Source organism: Chenopodium quinoa, unplaced genomic scaffold, assembly GCF_001683475.1.
Source record: "Chenopodium quinoa cultivar QQ74 unplaced genomic scaffold, ASM168347v1, whole genome shotgun sequence".
Lineage (NCBI taxonomy): Eukaryota > Viridiplantae > Streptophyta > Magnoliopsida > Caryophyllales > Amaranthaceae > Chenopodium > Chenopodium quinoa.
The window spans coordinates 9,257,934-9,280,115 of NW_018743292.1; the positions used below are offsets into that span (position 1 = coordinate 9,257,934).

At 36.7% G+C, this 22,182-nt stretch overlaps 3 protein-coding genes and 1 long non-coding RNA gene across 5 annotated transcripts; 1 reads left to right on the forward strand and 3 right to left on the reverse strand.

The window, feature by feature from the left end:
- The first annotated feature begins 7,117 nt into the window (after positions 1–7,117).
- Positions 7,118–8,016, forward strand: LOC110736052. 2 transcript variants are annotated; one of them, XR_002514190.1, is made up of 2 exons: positions 7,118–7,605; positions 7,776–8,016. It is a non-coding gene; the product is annotated as an uncharacterized LOC110736052 (long non-coding RNA). The 2 variants fall into 2 exon arrangements; XR_002514191.1 differs by having other exon boundaries at positions 7,124–7,605; positions 7,793–8,016.
- Positions 8,017–9,676: 1,660 nt separating this feature from the next.
- Positions 9,677–11,642, reverse strand: LOC110736053 (zinc finger CCCH domain-containing protein 2-like). The gene has a single exon (XM_021916203.1). It carries the CDS (start codon positions 11,333–11,335, stop codon positions 10,142–10,144), a length of 1,194 nt encoding a protein of 397 aa, XP_021771895.1. The 5' UTR covers positions 11,336–11,642; the 3' UTR covers positions 9,677–10,141.
- Positions 11,643–12,484: 842 nt separating this feature from the next.
- Positions 12,485–16,105, reverse strand: LOC110736907 (F-box protein At1g55000-like). The gene is made up of 2 exons (XM_021917245.1): positions 15,565–16,105; positions 12,485–13,295 (listed from the first exon to the last, which is right to left on the reverse strand). The coding sequence occupies exons 1-2, from the start codon at positions 15,967–15,969 to the stop codon at positions 12,918–12,920; spliced, it is 783 nt and encodes a 260-aa protein (XP_021772937.1). The 5' UTR covers positions 15,970–16,105; the 3' UTR covers positions 12,485–12,917.
- A 435-nt stretch (positions 16,106–16,540) lies between these two features.
- LOC110736906 (protein AUXIN RESPONSE 4-like) lies at positions 16,541–21,477 on the reverse strand. Its single transcript, XM_021917244.1, has 2 exons — positions 20,149–21,477; positions 16,541–17,272 (listed from the first exon to the last, which is right to left on the reverse strand). The coding sequence occupies exons 1-2, from the start codon at positions 21,361–21,363 to the stop codon at positions 17,012–17,014; spliced, it is 1,476 nt and encodes a 491-aa protein (XP_021772936.1). The 5' UTR covers positions 21,364–21,477; the 3' UTR covers positions 16,541–17,011.
- Positions 21,478–22,182: the final 705 nt, after the last annotated feature.

Genomic DNA, 22,182 nt, shown 5'->3' on the forward strand with positions numbered 1-22,182 from the left:
AAGTGAAAGTTAATCGATTTTTATATTCAATGGAAAACTCTCGTATAAAATGCAAAATGTCTAAAGAAGAATAGTAATGAGATATAGTATAGTAAGAATCATCTTCTTATAGTCCAGAAGAACCATGAGTAAAGTATATAATAATACTTATGTTATATTATTACTAATTCATATAAGCTTAGATAATGATATCAAGACATCACGAGTTGCCATAAATTATTATCAATATTTGATTATCAATAGCTACTTTTACGACCTCCAGAAGTAGGCATAATTTTGATGGTAAGGCAACTTGAAACAAAAATGCCATATAAGATAGTGGTAAACGCAACATAGGTATTGTTCTCACAAGTATGGATAAATGAAGATGCTTTACAGTGAAGATTCAAGTTTGATTAGGTAGGACCAACTATCAAGTAATGTTATTCAGCTACTAGTATGAAGTTACTAAGGCATTGGATTCATTTCATTGGAAGATCTCAAGTTATGCATTCATCAGGGGGAGAAAATATGCGTTGCAATCTTTTTCCCTTAACTATGGTTTTGTCCCACATTGGGTTTTTCTGGTAAGGTTTTTAACGAGGCAGCATGTCAAGGCGTAATATGAAAGTGTTGTACTCTTTTTCCTCACTAGGTTTTTATCCCATCGGGTTTTTCCTAGTAAGGTTTTAATGAGGCACACTATTCGATAAGGGTCATCCAAGGAGGAGTGTTATATAATATATGTATTTAGTGGATGTCCATTACACCCTTATGATTATTGTAGGATATTCTAGATATACTAAACCTTTTATTCTATAAGGAAACCCTAATTGTATCACATGTATATATATTATGTACTCCCACATCATTCATTAATAAGAATATCGATCTATTCTCTCCCCCACTTTTCTTCTTTCTCTTTGATTTCATAACAAGTTTCATATTATTGTAAAATCCAAAAAAAATAATTCTTACAATATCAAACCAGAATTATAAATGCTAGCTTAATTAGATTTAACACTATAAACCTCAAAGATTTGCACACATCAATCAATAATCAATAACATAATAGTAAAACAGACATCGAGAATGACACATGTCACTTTCGGGTGTCTTTTGCTTCCTCCGAAAACTATTTTTCAATAATAAATACGAAGTATAACAGACATCTCAACCAACCACGAAATATAGCCCCCGCCGACCACATCACTGGAGAACCCAGCTCCCGGCGAACCCAGCTCGCGAATTAAGCCCCACGACCACTTACCCCTCGCGAACCCAATCCCTCTTGATCCTAGCCTGTCGCCGACTATCGTCCCCGACCAGCCATCTCTCTCCTTAGAGCCCCCACGAACCCAGCCTCCCGCCGACGCGACCATCACAATACTTCTACGACCACCATCTCTCTCCTTCGAACCCTCAAGCCGACCATATCTTTCTAAGATGGTTTTGGGGTGGTTTTAAGGGTGGTGGGATGGTTAAAGGCTGTTTGCGGAGTTGGTGAGGTTAGGGCGGCAAGAGAAGGGGAGGTGAGATGAGTTAAGGGTTTCAAGCTTAGTTGCTCACGAGAAGGGGGAGGGAAGGAGAGAGAAACAGTTTTTTTTTTTCTTCAAAAAAATGTTTTTTTCTAATTAAAAATCAATTTTTATAAAAAAGGAAAATATGAAAATAAAATAAAAAATCCTAACCACTCACAATGCGACACGTGTCTAGCAATAACCTTTTAAACAGATTAGCGGTTTTATATTTTATTTTGAGCAGATTTATGTCAAAGGTCGTTTTATTCCGCAATAATCAAAATGTCGTTTTATTTTTAGAAGACCGGCCAAAGGTCGTTTTATTCTTGACAAATTTTCCTTAAATTTATGTATTATAATAGAAATTAAATATTCTTATTACTTACTTAGTATATTACGTAGTAATATTATTTGCTTAAAATGATTTTTTTTTCTAATATATTACATTCAAATGGATTTAATTTAATTTAGTACGAAATAAAAAATAAAAAAATAAACCATCTTTACCTTAAATAAAAAAATTGTTCTCACTTCTATAGGCAAATAGTGGTGTTTAATGTTAAAACTTTCTTTGACTAGTATAATACTATATCCGTTTTTTTTGTTGACACATTTCTATTATTACACTTTTCAATACACTATTTTAACGATTAATATCTCTAATTATTGATATTGTAAAATTTAAAAAATTGGATTTAATAAATATACAATGAGACGATTCAAACAAGATCTTTCATGACTATATTTTATCGTAGTTATAAATCACAAAGTTAGTCAAAGTGTAGTTTGTGAATAATGCAAAAATCAAATGATGTCAGCTAAAAAAACGGAGAAAGTAATATATGTTATACTGATAAAATGTGTTCCTTTTGCTATTATGAAGGTGTAGCACAACAATTTTACATGGGGAGCTCTTGATTTCATATCCCTCTATTTAATCACACAACAACAAAATGATGAGCATCATTTTGAAATGGTGATTGACGTTGTTGATCGATTTAGAATTCTGACATTTTCTAGTTTACACATAAGTCAAAGTTGTATGTCCAACCAACACTAAAAAAACTTGTGTTGCAGTTGCTTTAATTAGGCAACTATATGGATGTTGATCATTTTGGGATTAGAAAAAAGATTATTAGAGATTCTTTAGCAAGTTCTGTCCCATTCTTCACGCAATTGCAAATAAATTTGAGGATTTCTTTTATCTCACTCTCATACCCTAAATAAACTTCTTTCACTGCATAATGCATACTCACACATTTAAAACAAAATATATTACAAATTACTCCTTCACTCCCTCCCAAAATTAAATATATGTTTCCATTTTCACGGTAAAATCATAAAACTTTGACAATACTTATTAATATTTTAAAAAAGGAAAATTTGTTTTAAAGGACCACTTAAGTGGTTTCTTTTGTTTAAAAGGACCTAATAAGCAAAAGGTTGTCTAAAAGGACCATATAAGATTTCGGGTTGTGGCGGGGGACTAAGTTTAATTTTCAACCAAGTCAATACCGACTCTGGTGTTGACCGTCACGTGACTCTTTTTTTTTTTTTTTCCTTTTTCCACAATTTTCCTCCAATTTTTCAATTAACCCCAATTAAACCCTTTTCACTTTCATTCTCTCTCCTCGTTTTTTTCTCCAGTAAGGATGGCAACGGGTCGGATCTGGAAAATGGAGACCCGGATCCAGATCCGACGGGACTAACGAATCCGGGTCTAAAACGGGTCCAATACGTTTTGTCTAACTTTTTGCAATAAATGTAATGTTTGGGTCAAAAAATGTATTTCAAACTTCCGTAAAGGGTTATTAAGTTCAACCTAAATTAAAGTTATATAACTAATCTAAAAACACAAAGCAACCAACTTATAAACTTATGTTTTGAAATAAAAATTATAAACAACGAAAAAAGTACGATGTTACAAATGAGCAAGCGAAAAAACAACGATGATGTCTCCGATATGAACATCCAAAATCCATCTCTTAGAAGGGCTAATTTTCATCACTACTAACATCATCAACATTTTTAATAAAGAAACAAACAATTGTAGTTTTTTTTTTTTTATAGGGAAATTGTAAAACGGGTAAACGGATTTGGGTCCGGGTCTGGGAGTTAGACCCGAATCCAGATTCGTTTTTTTCAGCAGGACCCAGATATGTCGGGTCCAAAATTTGAAGACCCATATTCGTGAAAAACGAATCTGAATCCACGGATTCGGGTCGGGTCCAGATCCACTGCCATCCCTATTCTCCAGAAGCATTATTCATGACATTACTCTTGTCTGCCATTGTTAGTGAGGTCAAAGCATCAAGTTAAATGGCTAATGAACATTACCTTTTTGAGAGAACCTTGTTTATTGAATATCCAAACAAGCAGCAACAACGCATAACATCAACCGGCCACAACGCGCTGCTACCCTCCTCCTACTTCACCACCAGCAGCAAAATGGTGAGGAAGCAGTCCTAATAAGTTAAAGAAAGTGACAGGAGACGGTAGAACGAAGAGAAAGACATTACCTTTAATACCCAATTAACTCGCTTCTCTGACCTCACCAACAATGGCAGACAATACTAAATGCCATGAACAATGCAATGAGGAGAGAGAAAGAAGGGGGGAAGGGGAAAATTGGGGTTAGAGGTGGCCAGTGGGCCGGGTTGGACCCAGCCCACCCTAACCCGCACGGCTGGTGGGTCACGTGGGTCCGACCCGATTTCAACCCGGTACCAACCCGGCACGGCACAGCCCGGATTTAACCCGGGTTGTGTCGTGGGTCCAAAATTTTCGACACAACCCATTTCAACCCAGCTCGTTTTAACTCGTTTGATTCGACCCAACTCGCACAACCCATTTTGACCCATTTAATTCGACACACCTAGCCTATGAACCCACCTAACCCATCCACCTCGCACAACCCAGCCCACCTTGCACGCCCAACTCGCACAGCCCACGACTCATCCCACCCGTACGCACGACCCACCTAACCCGCATGGCCCACCCACCCAACCCGCACGGCTCGCCTAGCCTAACAACCATTTTTCAAAACTAACGGCTAGATTTTTGTATTGTACTAGCTAGGTTTTTTAGTGTACTGACTAGTTTTTTGTATTGTATGATCATCCCCTCAATTTTTCCTATAAATACCAATTCCATTTCACTCAAATTTCCACACAACTCGAGCTTTCTTTCTCTCTTACTCAAAAATTCTTAATTGTTCTCAAATTCTCAAGTGTTATTTAGTGTTATATAGAGTTTTATTTTTGTTAAAAAAAATCTCCTTAATATTATTATTAGTATTCGTAAGATTAAAAAAAAAATAGTTCTTCTCCATATTATAATTAGTAATCATAAAAAAAAATTAAAAAAAATGGGCTCAAGAGGAGGAATGGGAAGGAGTCAAAGTGGTGGTCGAAGTGGTGGCCAAAGGAGTGGTGGTACAAATTTTTCGTATGAAATTAATACAGAAAATTTAAACCAATTTGTCAATGAATATGGAGATTATGGTTTAGGAGATGGGCAAAATATTCAAACGTCTCCACTATAACATTTCTCCCACCAATCATCGAGTTCAACTATGCCACCTCCATCACAACCAACATCTAAACTTTTATCTCAAGGTAATTTCTAATTTGATTTTTTATTGTTATGAATATTTAAGAAAAACTATTATTAATGATTATAAAGTTAGTTTAGTTTCCAATTTTCTATGATTTATAATTACCATGAAAAATGCGTTTAAATAATTATAATTAAAATATTTAAAATTTAAAATCTTATTTTCATGAATAGCGTTTAAAAATTAATTTCAATAATTTGATTTATGAAAGGTGGTGGCGGTGAAAGTAGAGTTCGAGCAAAATGTTCTTGGGTGTGAAAACATTTTGAACGAGTTGAGGTCACAACCCCGGGATGGCAACCCGGTCAACCAAAGAGGTTCACGTGTACATGCCTAGTTTGCATGGCGCTAGGTGCAAATGTCAAGTCATATAGTTGGAAAACGAGAGATGGAACCGGAACCTTAAGTTGACATTTGCAAAATAAACACGACTTATTCGAAGAAAATGGCCCCTGTCCTTCGGAGGGTGGGTTGCCCGTCCAAACACAATTGAGTGGATACATGAACCATTTACCCGGCGGAGGTACACCTTTCATTTATAATAAAGATAGAATGATTGATAAAATGAGTACTTTAGTTATTGCTAATGAATACCCTTTTAGTCACAATGAAAATGCAAACATTGAGCATTTTAATAAAGTTGCATTACAACCTGCATTTACTCGTGTCCCCCGAAATACCCTAAGACGTTATACACAAACTTCTTATTATAAGTATAGAAGTGGTTTGATTGAATTATGTCGTACTTTTGATGGTCGTGTTAGTTTTACAAGTGATACATGAACTTCTAGTTTTGGCGAACCTTTTCTTTGCATTATATTACTGCTCATTGGGTAGATGATGATTGGTTTATTTAAAAACGTTTACTATGTTTTCAAGCTATGGAAGAAAGGCATACCGGTTTTAACATCAAAGTTCATATTTTGGATTGTTTAAAAGAATTTCACTTGAATAATAAAGTTTTTTCTTTGTCTCTTGATAATGCAACTGCAAACACAAAGTGTATTGACTAATTGAAAAATGACTCCGAATTGCATTTGTTGTTAGGTGGTAGTCTCTTGCATGTTAGAAGATAGTACATAGCTATGTGTAAAGAGAGAGGTCTTAAGAAAAGACAATGGGCTATTGATACCCCTACCCGTTGAAATTCTACTTTCAATTTGTTGAATGATGCTATAAAGTATCATGACATTTTGACCCAATTTTACAATGAGACTCGTGTTGATCCTACTGAGTTAATAACCGAAAGTCATTGGACTAATGCTTCTTTTGTTCGTGATGTTTTAAATGCTTTTGATAATGCAACTCATATTTTCTCTTATATTTACAAGCCTAACATTCATTTAGTCATAATTGAGTGTGTTAAAGTTGTTCACACCTCGAAGAACGTATGAAGATTGATGGACTTCGTCCTGTTCTTGATAGCATGAAATGTAAGTGGCATACTTATTTTAGTGAACCAACCCTTCGACCCACCCTAACCCACTAACCCACCTCGACCTACCCTAACCCACGAACCCAACTCGACCCACCCACGACCCGTCTAACCCACGAACCCAGCTCGACCCACCCACGAATCGTCTAACCCACGAACCCAACTCGACCCACCCACAACCTGTCTAACCCACGAACCTAACCTTGGTGTGTCCAACTTCTCCGACCCAACCCACGACCCGGCCACCCTACCCTACATGTGTCGTGTCGTGTGTCATGAAACCCCAACCCGCGACCCGCCTAACCCTAACCCAGCTCGCACGACTCGCACGGTGGACACTTCTAATTAGGGTTAAAGGGGAAAAATGGGAGGGAAATCGTGGAATAGAGGGGAAAAAAAATTGGTCAATTTAATGAGTCACAGTCAACGCCGAAGTCCGACGTTGATTTGCCAGAAAATTAGACTTGGTCCCCCGCTACTAGGGGTGTTCAAAAAAAACCCGACCCGGTTGTCTCGTCCCGATTACCCGATGACCCGCAAAAAACCCGATGGGAAATTTACAAATTTTTCTTTTTTTTCGGGTCGGGTACCCGTCCCGCTAAAATAGCAGTTCTGTGGGCTGGGACATGGGACAAACTTCTCGGGTACCCGGATACCTGTTTAAGAAAAAAAAATTATAGAAGTTAACCAGCCAGGCCAGCCCAGCCCACTTACTAAGTATACGGTATACCCAGTAGGCCAGTACCCAACTACCCACCCTATCTTCTTCTCTTTCTTTTTATATCCTCATCCTCCTCTTTCTCTCTCCTCTTCCCCCCTGTTACTCTCTTTCTCTCTCCTCTTGATAATGAAAATTGTGATAATGGAATTTCAAAGGATATGTAATGTTTGATGTTTTTACGCTTCTTTTCGACGAGATTTCCGTGGATTTCTCGGCGAGGAAATGGAGGAATAACTCGGTTGCGCCGGAGACCCATAGAAACCCACCACCGAGCAACCCAGAACAACCACGTCCCACCTCACTCTAACGTTTTTCAGATCTAAATTTAATTTAGGTAAGAATTTAGATCTAGTTTTATTATTTATTTATTTTTATCAAATTTCAGATTTTAATTTCTTGTATTTTTCTTTATAATTGTAATTTTAAATTACATTGAGTGTATAATTTTTGTTGTTAGATTTTGTATTTTTTGATGTAGTTATTGATTTTTTTAATGTTGGCTAGAATGTGCATTTTGGCAGGTGTGGCTGGGCTGCCTTGGTGCGTGGTGGAATTGGTGGCTGGTGGCTATCGATTGTTGGTGGTTGGTGGCTGCCTAGAATTTGGACATTAGCAAAGCGTTTCATCTATATTTATTTACTTATTTTTACTTTGCAATTTATTTAAGTTGAAGCAGTTGGATTTGGTTTGGTTGCAATTGCATGTGATGAAATTGGACTTTGAAATAACATTTTATCTGCTAGAACCTCATCATGCATGAATAGATATATTTCAATTCTTTAGCATTCAACATCCAATCTAGTATCCTGTTTAGATTTATCACAGTTTGAAGCCAGTGGTTGTAACTCAATAAAATCCGGGCACCCGTGTCCCGTCCCGCATAATTCGGGTACCCAAATTATCCGGGATGGGACACGGGCCAACATATCAACTACCGAAGTTCCGGGTACCCGGATCTGAACACCCCTACCCGCCACAACCCGAACTGTCTTATATGGTCCTTTTAGGCAACCTTTTGCTTATTAGGTCCTTCTAAACAAAAGAGACCACTTATATGATCCTTTTAAACAAATTTTCCTTTAAAAATAATATAGTAATGTAAGATATGATTGTGTGCGTGTTAACGTGTAGCTTTAAACTATCAATTAAAGATATCAATGGTTAAAGACGTGTATGTGTAAAAAGAAGTAGGCACGTAATTTTGGATCAAAAGAAGTGTATGAACATTTGATGATTAATACTTCTTACAATAAAAATAAATGATTTGAAGGCAGTAATTCTTATTAATAAATTTGCTCTCATTTTTATTTATAGAAAATTCTAAAAATATAATTAAGAAAATTTATTAATATGAACAGAATACTCTTTATTACAAAAATGAACATCTAATCATACAAAAATATACATCTAATGATACAAAAATGAACATTTATCAATACAGAAATGAATTTATTATAAAAATTTACGGATAACTCATAGATGAAAGGAGAAAGGCAGGGCACGCGCGGAGAGTGGCGGGTGCAGGCAGTGTTCCCTGCTCGGGGTGTAGGCAAAAATTTTCAGGTTGGATTAGGGCTTTTAGTGGGGGCTCGTTCATTTGTACAAGTCTACCCCTAACCCTAGCCCGACCCATTTTAGATTAACCTTGACCCTAGTCTGACCTGACCCATTTAATTAAGGCCCGAGCCCAGTCCTGATCCAGCCCGTTAAACAGGTCTAGTTATGACTTTATGAGAAACAACCAATTTTAACTGCATCTTCTTTTTTTCATTTTTTTTTTGTTTTCCCAATGAGTAACAAACTACACTAGCCATATTCAAATGCAAGGAGAAGGACCAGATGGTGGGTGGGTGTGTGGGTGGTGAGATGTTTTCCGGTGCATTCGACCGCAGTTTCTCAATTTATTGCATTGATGCAACCTCAATTGAAGCACTTACTTCCAGATTATTCTTCTACATGTCATTTACACAAATGATCAAAATTCTATGTTGTCATGAAGATTGTTTTATTGTAGATATATAAGCAAACTGTTGAAACAGTAGGATTTTGCACATTTTTCATAAATGCTCTCAAAAATCAGTAACTTTATCATCAAATTTATGAACAACACTGTAATTAATTATAAAACTAGATCATTTGCACAAATCTACCAACCAAATTGTGTTATGTTTCTTTTGGTTTGTCTCATTTATTATTCATGTGATAAAACTATGGAGTAATTAAAACATTAACCATGAATAAACCCATTGATATATAATCTTATTTTTGTTTGTCCCATTTACAATTCACGTGATAAATTTATATTTACTATTACGAATAAACCCATCGATATATAAAAGTAAATAAAATTGAAGTATCATTTTTTACCATGCATAAAATCAGTTACTAGAAATCACAAAATAAATTACAGTACATTATTGTAACAGCCATGAAATTACAAAATATGAACCATACTTTCATACTTCGTAGACATCACCATGCAAAACACATTACAAACATTACATCGCCAACAAAATAAAGCAGCCTTGAAATTTTGAAGTTACAAATCCACCCATTATTGTTACATATACATTGGAAAAGTAGTCCTAATAATAATAATAGTATTCATAATATAGAAATTCGTGGGAAAAATCAAAATACAAATCCGAAGGATTAATTAAAATCTAAAGATCAAGCAAAAAAAATATTACATAGAAAATTCCCTCCTAGTCTCCAATACACAACTTCCCTACTAGAAGGCACATCATCATAATACCAAAAGAACATCCATAATCCGTCTAAGTTATTTACATAGACTTATTTTTATTATTATCACTTGATATCGTCTTCATTCATCATCGATCCATATATATATATATATAGAGAAACATCTACATTAGAAGATCATTTACCCACCCGATATCCGGACTTTCATCAATGACACCGCCGACAACGGATTCGTTGTTGGCATTGAAAAAATGGTTCCTTATTGGTGTTGAAGGTGACACGGAGAATTGCATTTGTTGTTGTTGTTGTTGTTGATATTCTTGTTGTTGTTGGTATTCGTCCCCGGGGACAATACCGGACCCTGACTCGTAACCACCTACATCAACCCATAGACCGCGACCATGACCTTGAGCATGACTAGCCTTGTTGGGGCTCATGGCCTCATTGAGGCTAATTCCTTCCAATGACCCCAAAAGCTCAGCAATCACCATATCCTCATAACTAAGACCCTTACTACCACATGCAGACACTCGGTCCGAGTACCGAGAAAGCGGTCGTGCCCCGACCGCTTTCATGGGTGACATTGGTGGGGAGAAGTTGGACAACCCTAATAAAGTAGAAGTAGGAGAAAGTGCACAACAATACCTACAACAATGTTGTTGATGATGATGATGCTGTTGATCTTGCTTTCCTCGCTGAGTGCAACTATCCTTCTCGTCGCCATCCTCCTCGGCGGGAAGGACCCTAAGCTCACGAGGCGAGTGAGCGAAGAAACACACCTTACGCTTACAACTCTTCCCATCCTTACACGCCTCAGTGCGGTACCTCGCGGGGTGCAACCAACACTCGAACACCCCGTGAGCAAAATCACACTCGTCGCCTCGTGAGCAACTCCCCGAGCGGCGGTACTCGGGGCAAACAGTCCCCGAGTAATGAAACCGCCTCGGGTCACGACGACGAGCCTTCTCCCCAGGATGGGAGAAGGGACAGTCGGTCCAATCATGGGACCGACTACGAGTACACTTCCTCACCTTAAACTCATACATCCGAAACTCGTCAGACGAGTACGGGTCATCATCCGGGTCAAACCCACCACCTCCACCACCACCATCGCAACCATCTCCATTAGAAGAAGATGAACCACCACCCCCACCATTATTATTATAAGGAAGAAACTTATGCAGCATAGCAGCAGCCGCCTCAGACGAAGGCGAGAAATAATCCGAAGACGACGCGTCGCTGCGGCGAGAGAGCAGCTTCCTGGGAGGAATATTAAGGTCTTGTAGGGCTTTCTTAGGCGAAATCAAAGGGTGGAATTTGTAATGGTGGTGGTGGTGCTCAGCACAAACACTCCCCATCACAAAATTATATCTTCAATTGTATGAAATAATTGAGTAAGAAACAATAATTATGACAACAAAGGGGCTAATATAACTTAAAGAGGGTATGTAAATGTAATGTAATGGAGTGGTGAATGAAGAGGGAGGAAAGGAAGAAGGGAGGTTTTATAAAGAGATAATGAATGAAAGAGTGAGTGATTATTTACTTTTAAAAAAAATTGGGAGGAGAGAGAAAAAGAGGGAAGGAGGAAGGTATAGTGACAGAAATGCGTGGCTGAATAGTATTAGGAAAGAGCATGCAAAAACAAGTATGTGGCAGCTTGACATAGCATTGTACCACGTTAAGCCATCTGCTGCGCTACCTGTTGTCTTGTCTTGTGCTCGTTTGGTACATCACTCGGATACTCTCTCCTCTACGACGTACCAAATTTGACTTTCTACTGCTTACCGTAATTTTTGTTTTCATAAATAGATAAAATGGTTGAGTGAAATATTGTTAGGCTTATCTCAATTCTCATATGTGTAATTTTAATGGATAATGATAGAGGTTATAAAAGTGTGAAGTAAAATTATAATTATAACGAATACATGTATTGTTGTGTGGCTTCGTCATACATTTTAGAGTGTATTTTAAGAAGGTAAAAGTGTAATGAAAAACACATACAAAGTATTTTATATAATTAGATGGGACAGTTTCTTTATAAGTAATGAAAATTAGAAAAGGAAGAGAGAAAAATAGATTGTTTAAGTATCCGAATCATTATTCTGCATTTTTTTTAATATAATAAATTGGCAATAATTTATTCAAGTATATAAATAATCTTAACTTTTAGTATCAGAGATAGATCAAAGTAATATAATATAGTTAGTTCAAATCATAAAAGATTAAAAAGGAAGTGTGATGAATAATTTAGAATGGGCGTACAAGAAAAGTGCGACAATTAAATTTAAATTTGGCGAAATTATTTCTATTGTTGTTACTCTATATAAAACAGGGGTCAATGCTCATGGTGTAAACACTTGTCGTTTTCTAAAAATGTTGGCAAATGGCAATCGTAATCTTCTTCTCTTGAGCAATTTATTACCCTTGCTTGTATTTGAGTACTTTTCATGTGCTCTATTCCTGGGTGGTGGAAAAGAGGCGGCTCTCAAGAGATAACTACAGTATAAGAATTAACCCAGATTTCACACAATTCCAGATCTAAAATTTTACAGTTTCTAGGCAACAAATACAACCAAATTACTGCTTATTTAGTACGAAAGTAAATGCATACACTATACAGAATAATTGTTTGGCCTTATCATAGTATGTTATTTTGTGTGACAAAGCCAGCTTAATTTACTAGAAGCTTACAATTTACAGACTAATAAACTTACAAACTCGAGTAATATGATATCTACTTGCCATTTAGAGCTGGTCGTAGACAAACAGATTCGCGCAGCAATGACTATGGGAATTATTGTAAATTGAATTTGCGAGTAGCGTTTCAAGGTCTGAAAATCAGAATAGAATCACACAGATCTTACAAATAAGGCTTCAAATGAAATGTGACCAAGCCTTCTGCTCTACCAATGGCTAGCTTTCTGTTTGAAGGTTCGACTAGGCTAGACCTGTCTGCCTTTCCCAGCAAAGGTCCTCAGAGAATTCGGAGAGTGCAGATCGTGGATCTCCATCAGTTATAGATAGATAGTACCGAGCAATCTCATCATCAACCTGCAGGCTCCTCCTAACAGATTCGATCACTCTTTTCTTAGCCAGTTCTGAGGTTGCTCTACTAGTTGAGCAGCTAAACTTATTCTCAGGTGGACCTCCCTCCAGATACAAGACTGCTGCTTCTCTATTTGCATACACATCAAGCTCTATGTAGCATGTACTGTTGATAAGGATGTCTGGATTGCTCAAAGGAATGAGCAACCTTTCCCGTGAATATATGCCATGGTCGCTCATCATATTGTTCAGTCGTTTTATGTCCATAACCTGAATATCCATGAGAGATATAATTACCGACTGCAGCAGATATGTCAAGTACTTATTCCTCAAGACAAAAGATGGTAAACTGGAAAAGGCACTCCGGTCATAGAAGTCCTAATAATAAATAATGGTGCAAGTAATTATAATGGTGCAAGTCCTGTAATTACTATCTTATAAAAGCATGTGTAATAATAGCTTTGCCCTTTTTAGGGAGTTCATCCCCCCTCTCCCCTCCCTCTCTCTATCCTCTGAATTAACCTACTTTCTCTTTCCTCAACATGATTTGATGCGCCCCATACCCTTTTTGCTAATAGTTATGCCCCTGGAAGGTAGGTATCATTTTATCAAACATATGTAAAAAGGTACATTGGATATTAGAGGCCATGGGACACACTAAAAGAGCAGAGTGCCAGGACACAGCATGGATGGGATAAAGCTTCCACAAGGAGTAGCATGGAAATATCTACCAAGATTCAAATAAATTCTTCAGTGCTCAGAAACCCCATTGCACAATGCTCTCTACTTCATATACATCTGAGGGCACTCCAATAAGATGTACTTACTAGAACTAGCTCCACAGATATTAACTTAGCTCTTTTCAATTTTCAATATACTCAGAAAGTCCTCACTTCTCCAGCAAGCTTAGAGGTCTTGCCTATAAACAATATCAATGCCTACAGGGTTTATCCCATGCTATACTTCATTATCTATGACCAGCCTAACTCGCTATTCAATCATCAAAATAGCAACACTGCCACCCTAATCACCTATCAAAATTTTCTCGATTCAATACTGCTTCTTCAAGGATCCACACAAAAACACTTACTCAACAAGTATAGAGAAGGCTTGCAAAAGGGCCTATTCCCACATTGTACACTGGTAATGTAATACCACAAAAGTAGCACTAACTAAAGAATAGACAGTAGCCATACATTTAAAGTTATGGGAAAGAAAACAAAGGAAGAAGATCAAGGTCAAGTGATATTTGAGATTCGAGTTAGTAAACAGGTTATACAGATATGGTCACGCTTCTAAGGACTAAGGGCATCATCTTCCATTCTGGTCATGCATTGCCCATCAAAAAATAAAAAACAATAGCAAAAATTACTTTGAAAGTTTCAATATGATGTAAACACCAACCATCTAGGAATCTTTCATAACCTATGCTATGGCTGTTGGAAGATAGTTTTTTAATCTCTATCTAGCTGATCATTGCTCAAGTCTGGACTGGTTCAAGAAACCAGTAAGCCCGCATATTTTATCAGAGAAATTAAAACAGAATCTAATAGGAGCAGTTGAGCAGGTGTATATTTCAGCACAAATTGCTAGAAACTTATCTCAACAGCAAAATGCTGTTAATTAACCTCACTAGATATCCATTCTTGCAAACATCGTAGAAAAACCTAAGTCTTATCAATTGCCACAAGACATCCCCTTTGCATACAAACTACACACTAGTAAGTAAACTCCTCTCAAAGCCTCAACCATCGCCTAAACATTACAGCCTTAAACCTCCACAACGTGCAGCGATAATCACCTACCAGAGTACCAGGTACACATTCAAACAGCAAGACAAACAAAAGCCGGAAAAAGTATGCACCCAAATCTAGTTTCAATAAGATACTCGCGGTTCCACAAACTTCACAATAACAAAGTGCACAAGCTCATGAATTCTGTTCGCAACTAAACCACACTACCCTCCACAGATTTGGACAAATATAAGCAGATCATAACATACTTTCCTTATTTTTCATGAAACACCTTGCCTTCTTGAGCTGTTTCTCACTCTTTATTTTATACAATTCATAATTTTTTCAATATACACCGACTTTCGAACAGCACAACATTTTCATCAAAAACGATCTCTCTCCTAACTGTTCATATTAATCATCATTCTACAAACTTATCAAAATTCCCTCCACACATCTTTTTGACATATTTTCCAAAACACATTCATTCATTACACATAAAAACTCAGTCAATATATACTAAATCAATTTAAGTATACCACTAAATTCAAACAATACAATATTCATTATTCAAGCAATTCATAAACCATTGCCATTTTTTCAATCATCAAATTCTAACAAGAAACTGATCAACTAAACACACAATAACATTAACCCATACATGATCGGTTTTGATATAAGCAACCCTCCAGGCTAACTATGAGCATTAAAATCACGCGTTGATCGGTGTTATCAATATTAAGTAATGCACACACAATTTAAAAGATTAAATTAGAACAAGCAAATAAAGAGAAAGAGAGAAAAACCTGAACAGAGTACTTGACAGCGAGGCTAGCAACAGAATCACCACTACGAATACGATGAGAAATAGCGAACTTACTCAAACTATTATCTCTCCAGAAACTTCCAGAAATCGGATCACCGACAATGTCCTGCAATTTCCAAGGCGCCCTAAACGACGCCGTTTGAATATCCCTATCAGAAGCGACGGAACTCCAAGTCCTGCAAACGCAGGCAGCGCGAGCTATGTCGGCGATCGGAAGCTTCTGGAAGATGATTTGGAGGATGTCGCGGCAAATTAAAGCGGAGAAGTGTGAATTCATCGGAGAAATGGTGGATTCTACGGTGGTTTCGAGATTTTCCGGTGAAGGTGATGAGATAAGGGGTTGGTGGAGGAGGTTGTCTTCCTCTTCATCTCCACAACACCCCATTTTTGATAAATTGATTTGATATGAAATTTTGAGAATTTATTTAGCGACAAATAAATAAGTGGTAAAGAAATTAGATACGAAGTGCCTAAAATATGAAGTTTTCATACATTTTTCATTTTTTTGGTTGACTTACTTTTTGCGCAATATGAATATAGTCACACATTTGTATATCTTATAACCAAGCAAGTTTGGTGTGGTTAGTGAGGGACTCATTTCAAGTAGGAAAAGTTTTAAGGGATGGTACGCAAGCTTTCTCGGTTCTTTTTTAATCGTAATGTTTTGAGAAGATTTACATTATTGACACAAGGAACATACAAGTACAATGTTTGTGATAAGGAATGGCTTCTAGAGCCTTTAGTTACTGATGGTTAATGATAGAAATGAGGAATCAAAGCTTCTTCAATTGGTTTTCCTGATCATCTTATGATGTTGATGTATTTTTATGCATAGCACTTTTATATGATATGTTTTCCTGGTTATAATGGAAGTAGTTTCAGCAAGTGTAGCTGACAAAGTGACAAACAAGATGTGATCAAAGACTTGAATATATAGAAGCATACCAAAGCAGAAAAACAAAACCGAAAGACACTAATTTCATTCACTACATATGAAAATACAAGTTCATTATACAACTGTTCAACGACCTGAAAATACCACATCCTACCATCCATACATCAATCAGGAGCAGGGAAATCTAAAATACCCAACAACCTGAAAACCGAGTACATCGACAATATAGAAGCTCGGTAAAATACTAGAATCATAAGCACAAATTCAAATATGAAACAGAAGAAAACAAGATGAAAAAAAAAATTAAAAAAAAAAAATCGAAGTACGCTGATATGAGGATCTAGAAAAAAGAAACCCACTGTCTAGCATGTCAATGCCCTGCTATGTATGATCTCAAATTTGGCAATCAGTTAGCTCGGGCCATATCCAAGACACTTTCATATTTGCAAATATTTGAGGTTTATGTTGCTTTCAACAACTATATCATGGCCAGTATCACATTTTTACCAGAAAATAAGGATAGAGTCGAAGATCACATTCCCCATCCATGACCTTGACCAAGACCGTAGGAATCCATGTAATCTGCATGATGGCCATGACCATGAGTATGACCATCATGGTGGCTATGGCTACCATGACCATGATGCTGGTCATTATTGCCTCCACTTTTTGCTTCATCAAGCATCTTCTGAATATGCTCTGGCAAAGGTTCATCAGCAGCTTTTCTTTCGGTCTTCGGTAAGGAAGATATTAAACTAATGATGTTTTCAGCTACCTCACTTGAAGTGTCATCCTGCAATAATTACAATAGACACTACATTAAAAAAAGATAATAACTGACTAAGCTTTCCATAGAAATATAGTAGAAAGACCAGCAATGCATAACTAAAGGTGGCACATGACCGTGCCACAAATGTGCTGTGCTGGGGGCAGCCAACAGCAAAGGATCATGACATGGCAGCATTGCCTTTTCTCCCAGATTTATCTTAGGCATGGTGCTAGGACCCTGCCATGAGGCAACTGTTGGTCAAATTATCCATATGGGCTCTTTCAAAACAATGTATTGTAAGGCCTTATTTTGGTTCCCTCGTCTCTCACTCCATGTATCTCTACTGGGTAACATTAACATTTTTAAATTACATCATAGTATCTTGTTTCCATCAGATTTCCACAGCAAATACAATTTTTACAGTCATCAGAGCACATAAAATTTGCATTAATTGGAAGGAAATTCTAATCATGTTAAGAGCACCTAGTGGTCTGACTCGCAACCCCCCCCCCCCCCCCTTCTCTTCCCAAGTCCAAAAAATAAAGTAAAAGAGCAGAGCCCGATTACAAGAATGTGGTAAGAATTAACCAATAGGGTCTAAGGAAAACCCCTGAAAATAGATATTATTAGAAGGCCAGAAAAAACTCTGAACACTGCCTACAATGTACAGCAGTCTAGTGCTACGCAAATGGCAAGTTGGCAACTGCTGTCAGCCAACAATATCAGTGACCATGGTGACTTCTAGGGATGATTGGAGTACTACATTTTCAGCGGATAGATTTTGATATCTCACATTAAATTTTTGCAAAACAGTCTCATGTAGAAAATATGGCAGTACCCTCTAAGGCCCCAAGTCAAAAGGTATGAAGGAGAAAGACAAGATCATCAAGAGCATCAGAATCTCATACAGCAACAGCTTTTATGTTGGTAATTTTCCATGATAAATTAAAGCTATAGGCTTCTTTGGGCAGTCAAGATTCAAGAGAGTCGCTCAAACAGCATCTCGAATTATGGATAAATGGAGATTTCTGCCCCATGACAAATCATGGATTGAGTTGTTCGTGATCATTGAAGTACATGTTACTTTCGACCAAAACTAAACCTCCCAAAGATATTTTCCATAAAATCTACCAATGATTTATACCAGTCAAGGGCAGATGTCAAGATTGTCAACTAGATCATCTAGTGACCAAAGACCTGGATTCAAGAACCTTCCAAGACCTAGGCAGGCTAGAAAGAAAATTAGAAACCTGTCTGCATTTTTATCCTTCTTCATTCCTGAGAACCCTAAAACAGAATTTCTAGGGTAGTTTGTACCAAGTAGTTTGTCAATTTGCGTGTGCATAAGGCAGGATTCGAATATTCAATTATCATGAAACAACAGCTATGAGCTAAATTACTACATTATGTTTCTTGAAAATGGCTGGTATCTCAGGCACAAAAGACATACTTTATGATTGCCATGATTCATAAGGCAAATCATTTGAAACAACTATTCATGGAAAAGATCTACAGTTGCTTGTAGGAAAAATTTACAAATAAACCATTTAATTTCACAATACTATTTATAACAAATATAAAGAGTTCAAACTTCAAAGACATGCAAGATTTTTAACGGTAGCCTTAAATAAAACATGCCCAAGATAGAAGGCAGGCAACAATTTTTCGGGGGAAGAGGGAACCAGAAAACCTACCCAATCATAACTGAAAACATCTTAGTGAGGAAAAATTGGGCACTTAAAAAGCAACAAGAAGAAATTACGGTGCCATTGATTCTACTTAGACGTTGATGAGGGTGTTCAGTCCATTCTACATAAACATCAATACATCCAAAAATTACGAAACACAAAAACTTTCATTAAGGCCATTTTTTTCATTTTTGTTTCAGAAACTTGGAAGCTCTAGTAACTTGGTAAATGGTAAGAAACCTATTTTTCAAATGCCTACCTAGTTACATCCTTATAAATACTTAGTGTCCCAAGATGACCTTTTCAGTATATTAACATCTTAATATAAACCCCAACAAATACTTTTACACTCTTATTTCTCAATCGTAAACAATACAATGATAAGTTTTGTGTTTCTAACAAAAATCAATGACTTAATGTTTCAATTTCGGCATCGCCATGTTTCTTCTTTTTTTTTTTTTTCACGTTTCCCCCTTTTTGTTTCCTGTTTTTATTTCCATGCTACATGGGTCCAAAGAGTCAAATTCGTCTAATGAATTCAGATAAAATAAAAATGTTAAGGACCTAATCGGCAGTCTGCATATGCTATCCCATAAATCGCGCTGGGCATGGGTAGTTTGATACGAAAAGAAGAACTTGAACAGCATAGTCACCAATAACGAATGTAAAACTACTATGGCAACATCTCAAACAGAGCAAAGGTGCAGAAAAAGCAATTAAACATCTTTTTAGCTAGTCCATATCAAACTCCAAACATTAAAAGTTGACACTTTGACAGGACAATTTACACTTCTAATCCAGTAATACATTATATGCATCTTGCATTCCACTAGCTATCTTGGAGAAGTCAAATCTGTCCCAATTTAGAGTTGAGAGGTATGACTAAAATTCAATTACAAAAATAATTTCAAGTCAGCATAAAATCTTCTCAACTTGATACCAAACGTAGTGAGGTGAGATGAATTGAAGAGCTATTATCAGTTCTTCCAGTGATATCATGATTTTGAGTTCAAAAACTAATTTGCCTAGACGAATGTTAATTGCAGACTGAGTAGAAATGTGTTATTCCCTAAAAAGCATTTTAAGCTCATCTACTAGAGTTGCAAATCTCAGTTCTAGCAATCAAATGGTTCATTAAACATTTCAACAAAAAATTTCAAGCAAAGAACATGATATTTTAACAAAATTCATATAGGAATCCTGAGATCCTACCTGAGGCCACCTCCCACCGGAATGCTTGATGAATTTCGCTTGAGATACAACCTCAGCGACTCGTTTACCTTCTTCATTCCAATCTTCAGACCAACTGCCAGACCAAAGCACTTGCATTGGCAGACCCTTAACACCATCCATACTAGCCCATTGAGCCAAATCAAAACTCTGATTCAAATTCCTCCCCACTCCCACAATCGTCTCCCTCCCATCTCTACCCTTCAAAAGAACCCTATGAGCCTCCAAACTCGAACCCTGGAACGACTTTGAACAACACGAACCCATCAATCTCCCAAACACGGAATCAACCCTCAAAACCACGTCCCGAATCAAGGGCACTTGCAATGCCCACAAGGGCAATGCAGTTCCCCTAGGCATAGTATCAATAAGTGTAAGACTCCTCAATAACCCTGCATTTTCAGCAACCCAATTTGCTCCCATAACCAAAGCTGAATCATGTAGCACCAAATGCAAAGGGGCTAATCCCATTGAATCAATAACTTGTCCCAAAACCCTACCCAATTCTTGTGATCCCAATTCCAATGGCTCAACAATCTTCTGTTTCGAAACCCGAATTCTAACCTCTTGATAGGGAAGATGCCCATTTTCAATCAAATTATCAAAACCCCAAAAAAGACCCTTTTCCTTAATCTCTTCATACATCTCTGAAAACTTCTCTAAAATCCCAGCTTCACGAACAACCTCACTCTCTCTTTCCACCGTCTTATCCGAAAACCCGGAACCCGGTAAATCGATTGCCACCCCAAAAAACCCATTAGAACCTAAATCATCAATTACCCTTTTAAATGTGAAAGAACTACAACCTAACCCATGAACAATCAACACATTTTCAGAACTTCTAGGACCTTGTGAGTAAGAAAATACCTCAATTGGGGGTTCATTAGGGTTAATTTGAACCTTGATTGTTCTCCCTTTAGAATAATGATCTCTGAGAATTGTGGGTAATTTCAAAAACCAGGTTTTGGGATCAGGGTTAGTGAAAGAGGAGAGAGAAATGAAGATGAAAGTGATGAGAGAGATTGTTACAGTGAAGTAGAACCAGAAGATGAAGGGGTTTTGGGTTTGGGTTCTGGGTTTGGGTTGAGGATTGGGTTTTGATTTGGGTTTGGATTTGGATTTTGGTTTGGGTTTGGATTTGGAAGGAGAAGATGGTTGGTTATTCTGGTTGTCTTCGTGTTCAGTGATGATCGCCATTGTTGAGTGCTTTACAGGTTTGAGCTTAGTGAGAGGAAGAATAAAGTGAGTGTTTGAATTCTATTTTCGGGAATATCTAGATTCAAATGCATCCGAGGTAAGCAGGTAACGAGTGAGACAGTGACATAGCATATAGGGACCGAAAAATCTAACATATACGAAGTATATAAATAAAGTAGACATCTCTTTTAAGAGCATTCGGCGCGCCAAATAAGCAAAGGCATTATTTCGACCAATTAAAAATTAGATTTCTATTTTATTTTAGAATTAAAAAATTCGTTTGCCACCTAAGTAAAAGTGACGAATAAGATTTAAGAGTTTTGCCACGTAAGTAAAAACAACGAATATTGATTTATTAGGATTTAATTTATTTAGAAAACTAAAAGTTATCTTTTAAACTAATCATCTTTAGATATAGGATTTATATACCTACTATTATAAGATAAATTTTGATAGTGTTTATGATAAGAAATAAAATTTTTTCCTTAATTATAATTAAGTTAAAATTTGTGATATTTACCATTATAAATTGATGTATCATATCACACCAACAAAATTTCGTATCAATACAAAACCAAACCAAGCAAACTTTGTGTCATTAATTTGTGTCAGTTTTATTAGGTCATCAATGACTGGGTAATTCTTAGCCTAATTTTTAAAACCCATGTTTAAATGTATATTTGTGATTATTGATTAAATTGTGTTTATTTGGGATACTTAATGATTATATGTTTACGTTTTGTTTACTGAATTTTGTTTTTACTTGCATATCTAATTTAATCAGAGAATTAAATTCGAGCAAAAATCTTTGGAATATCA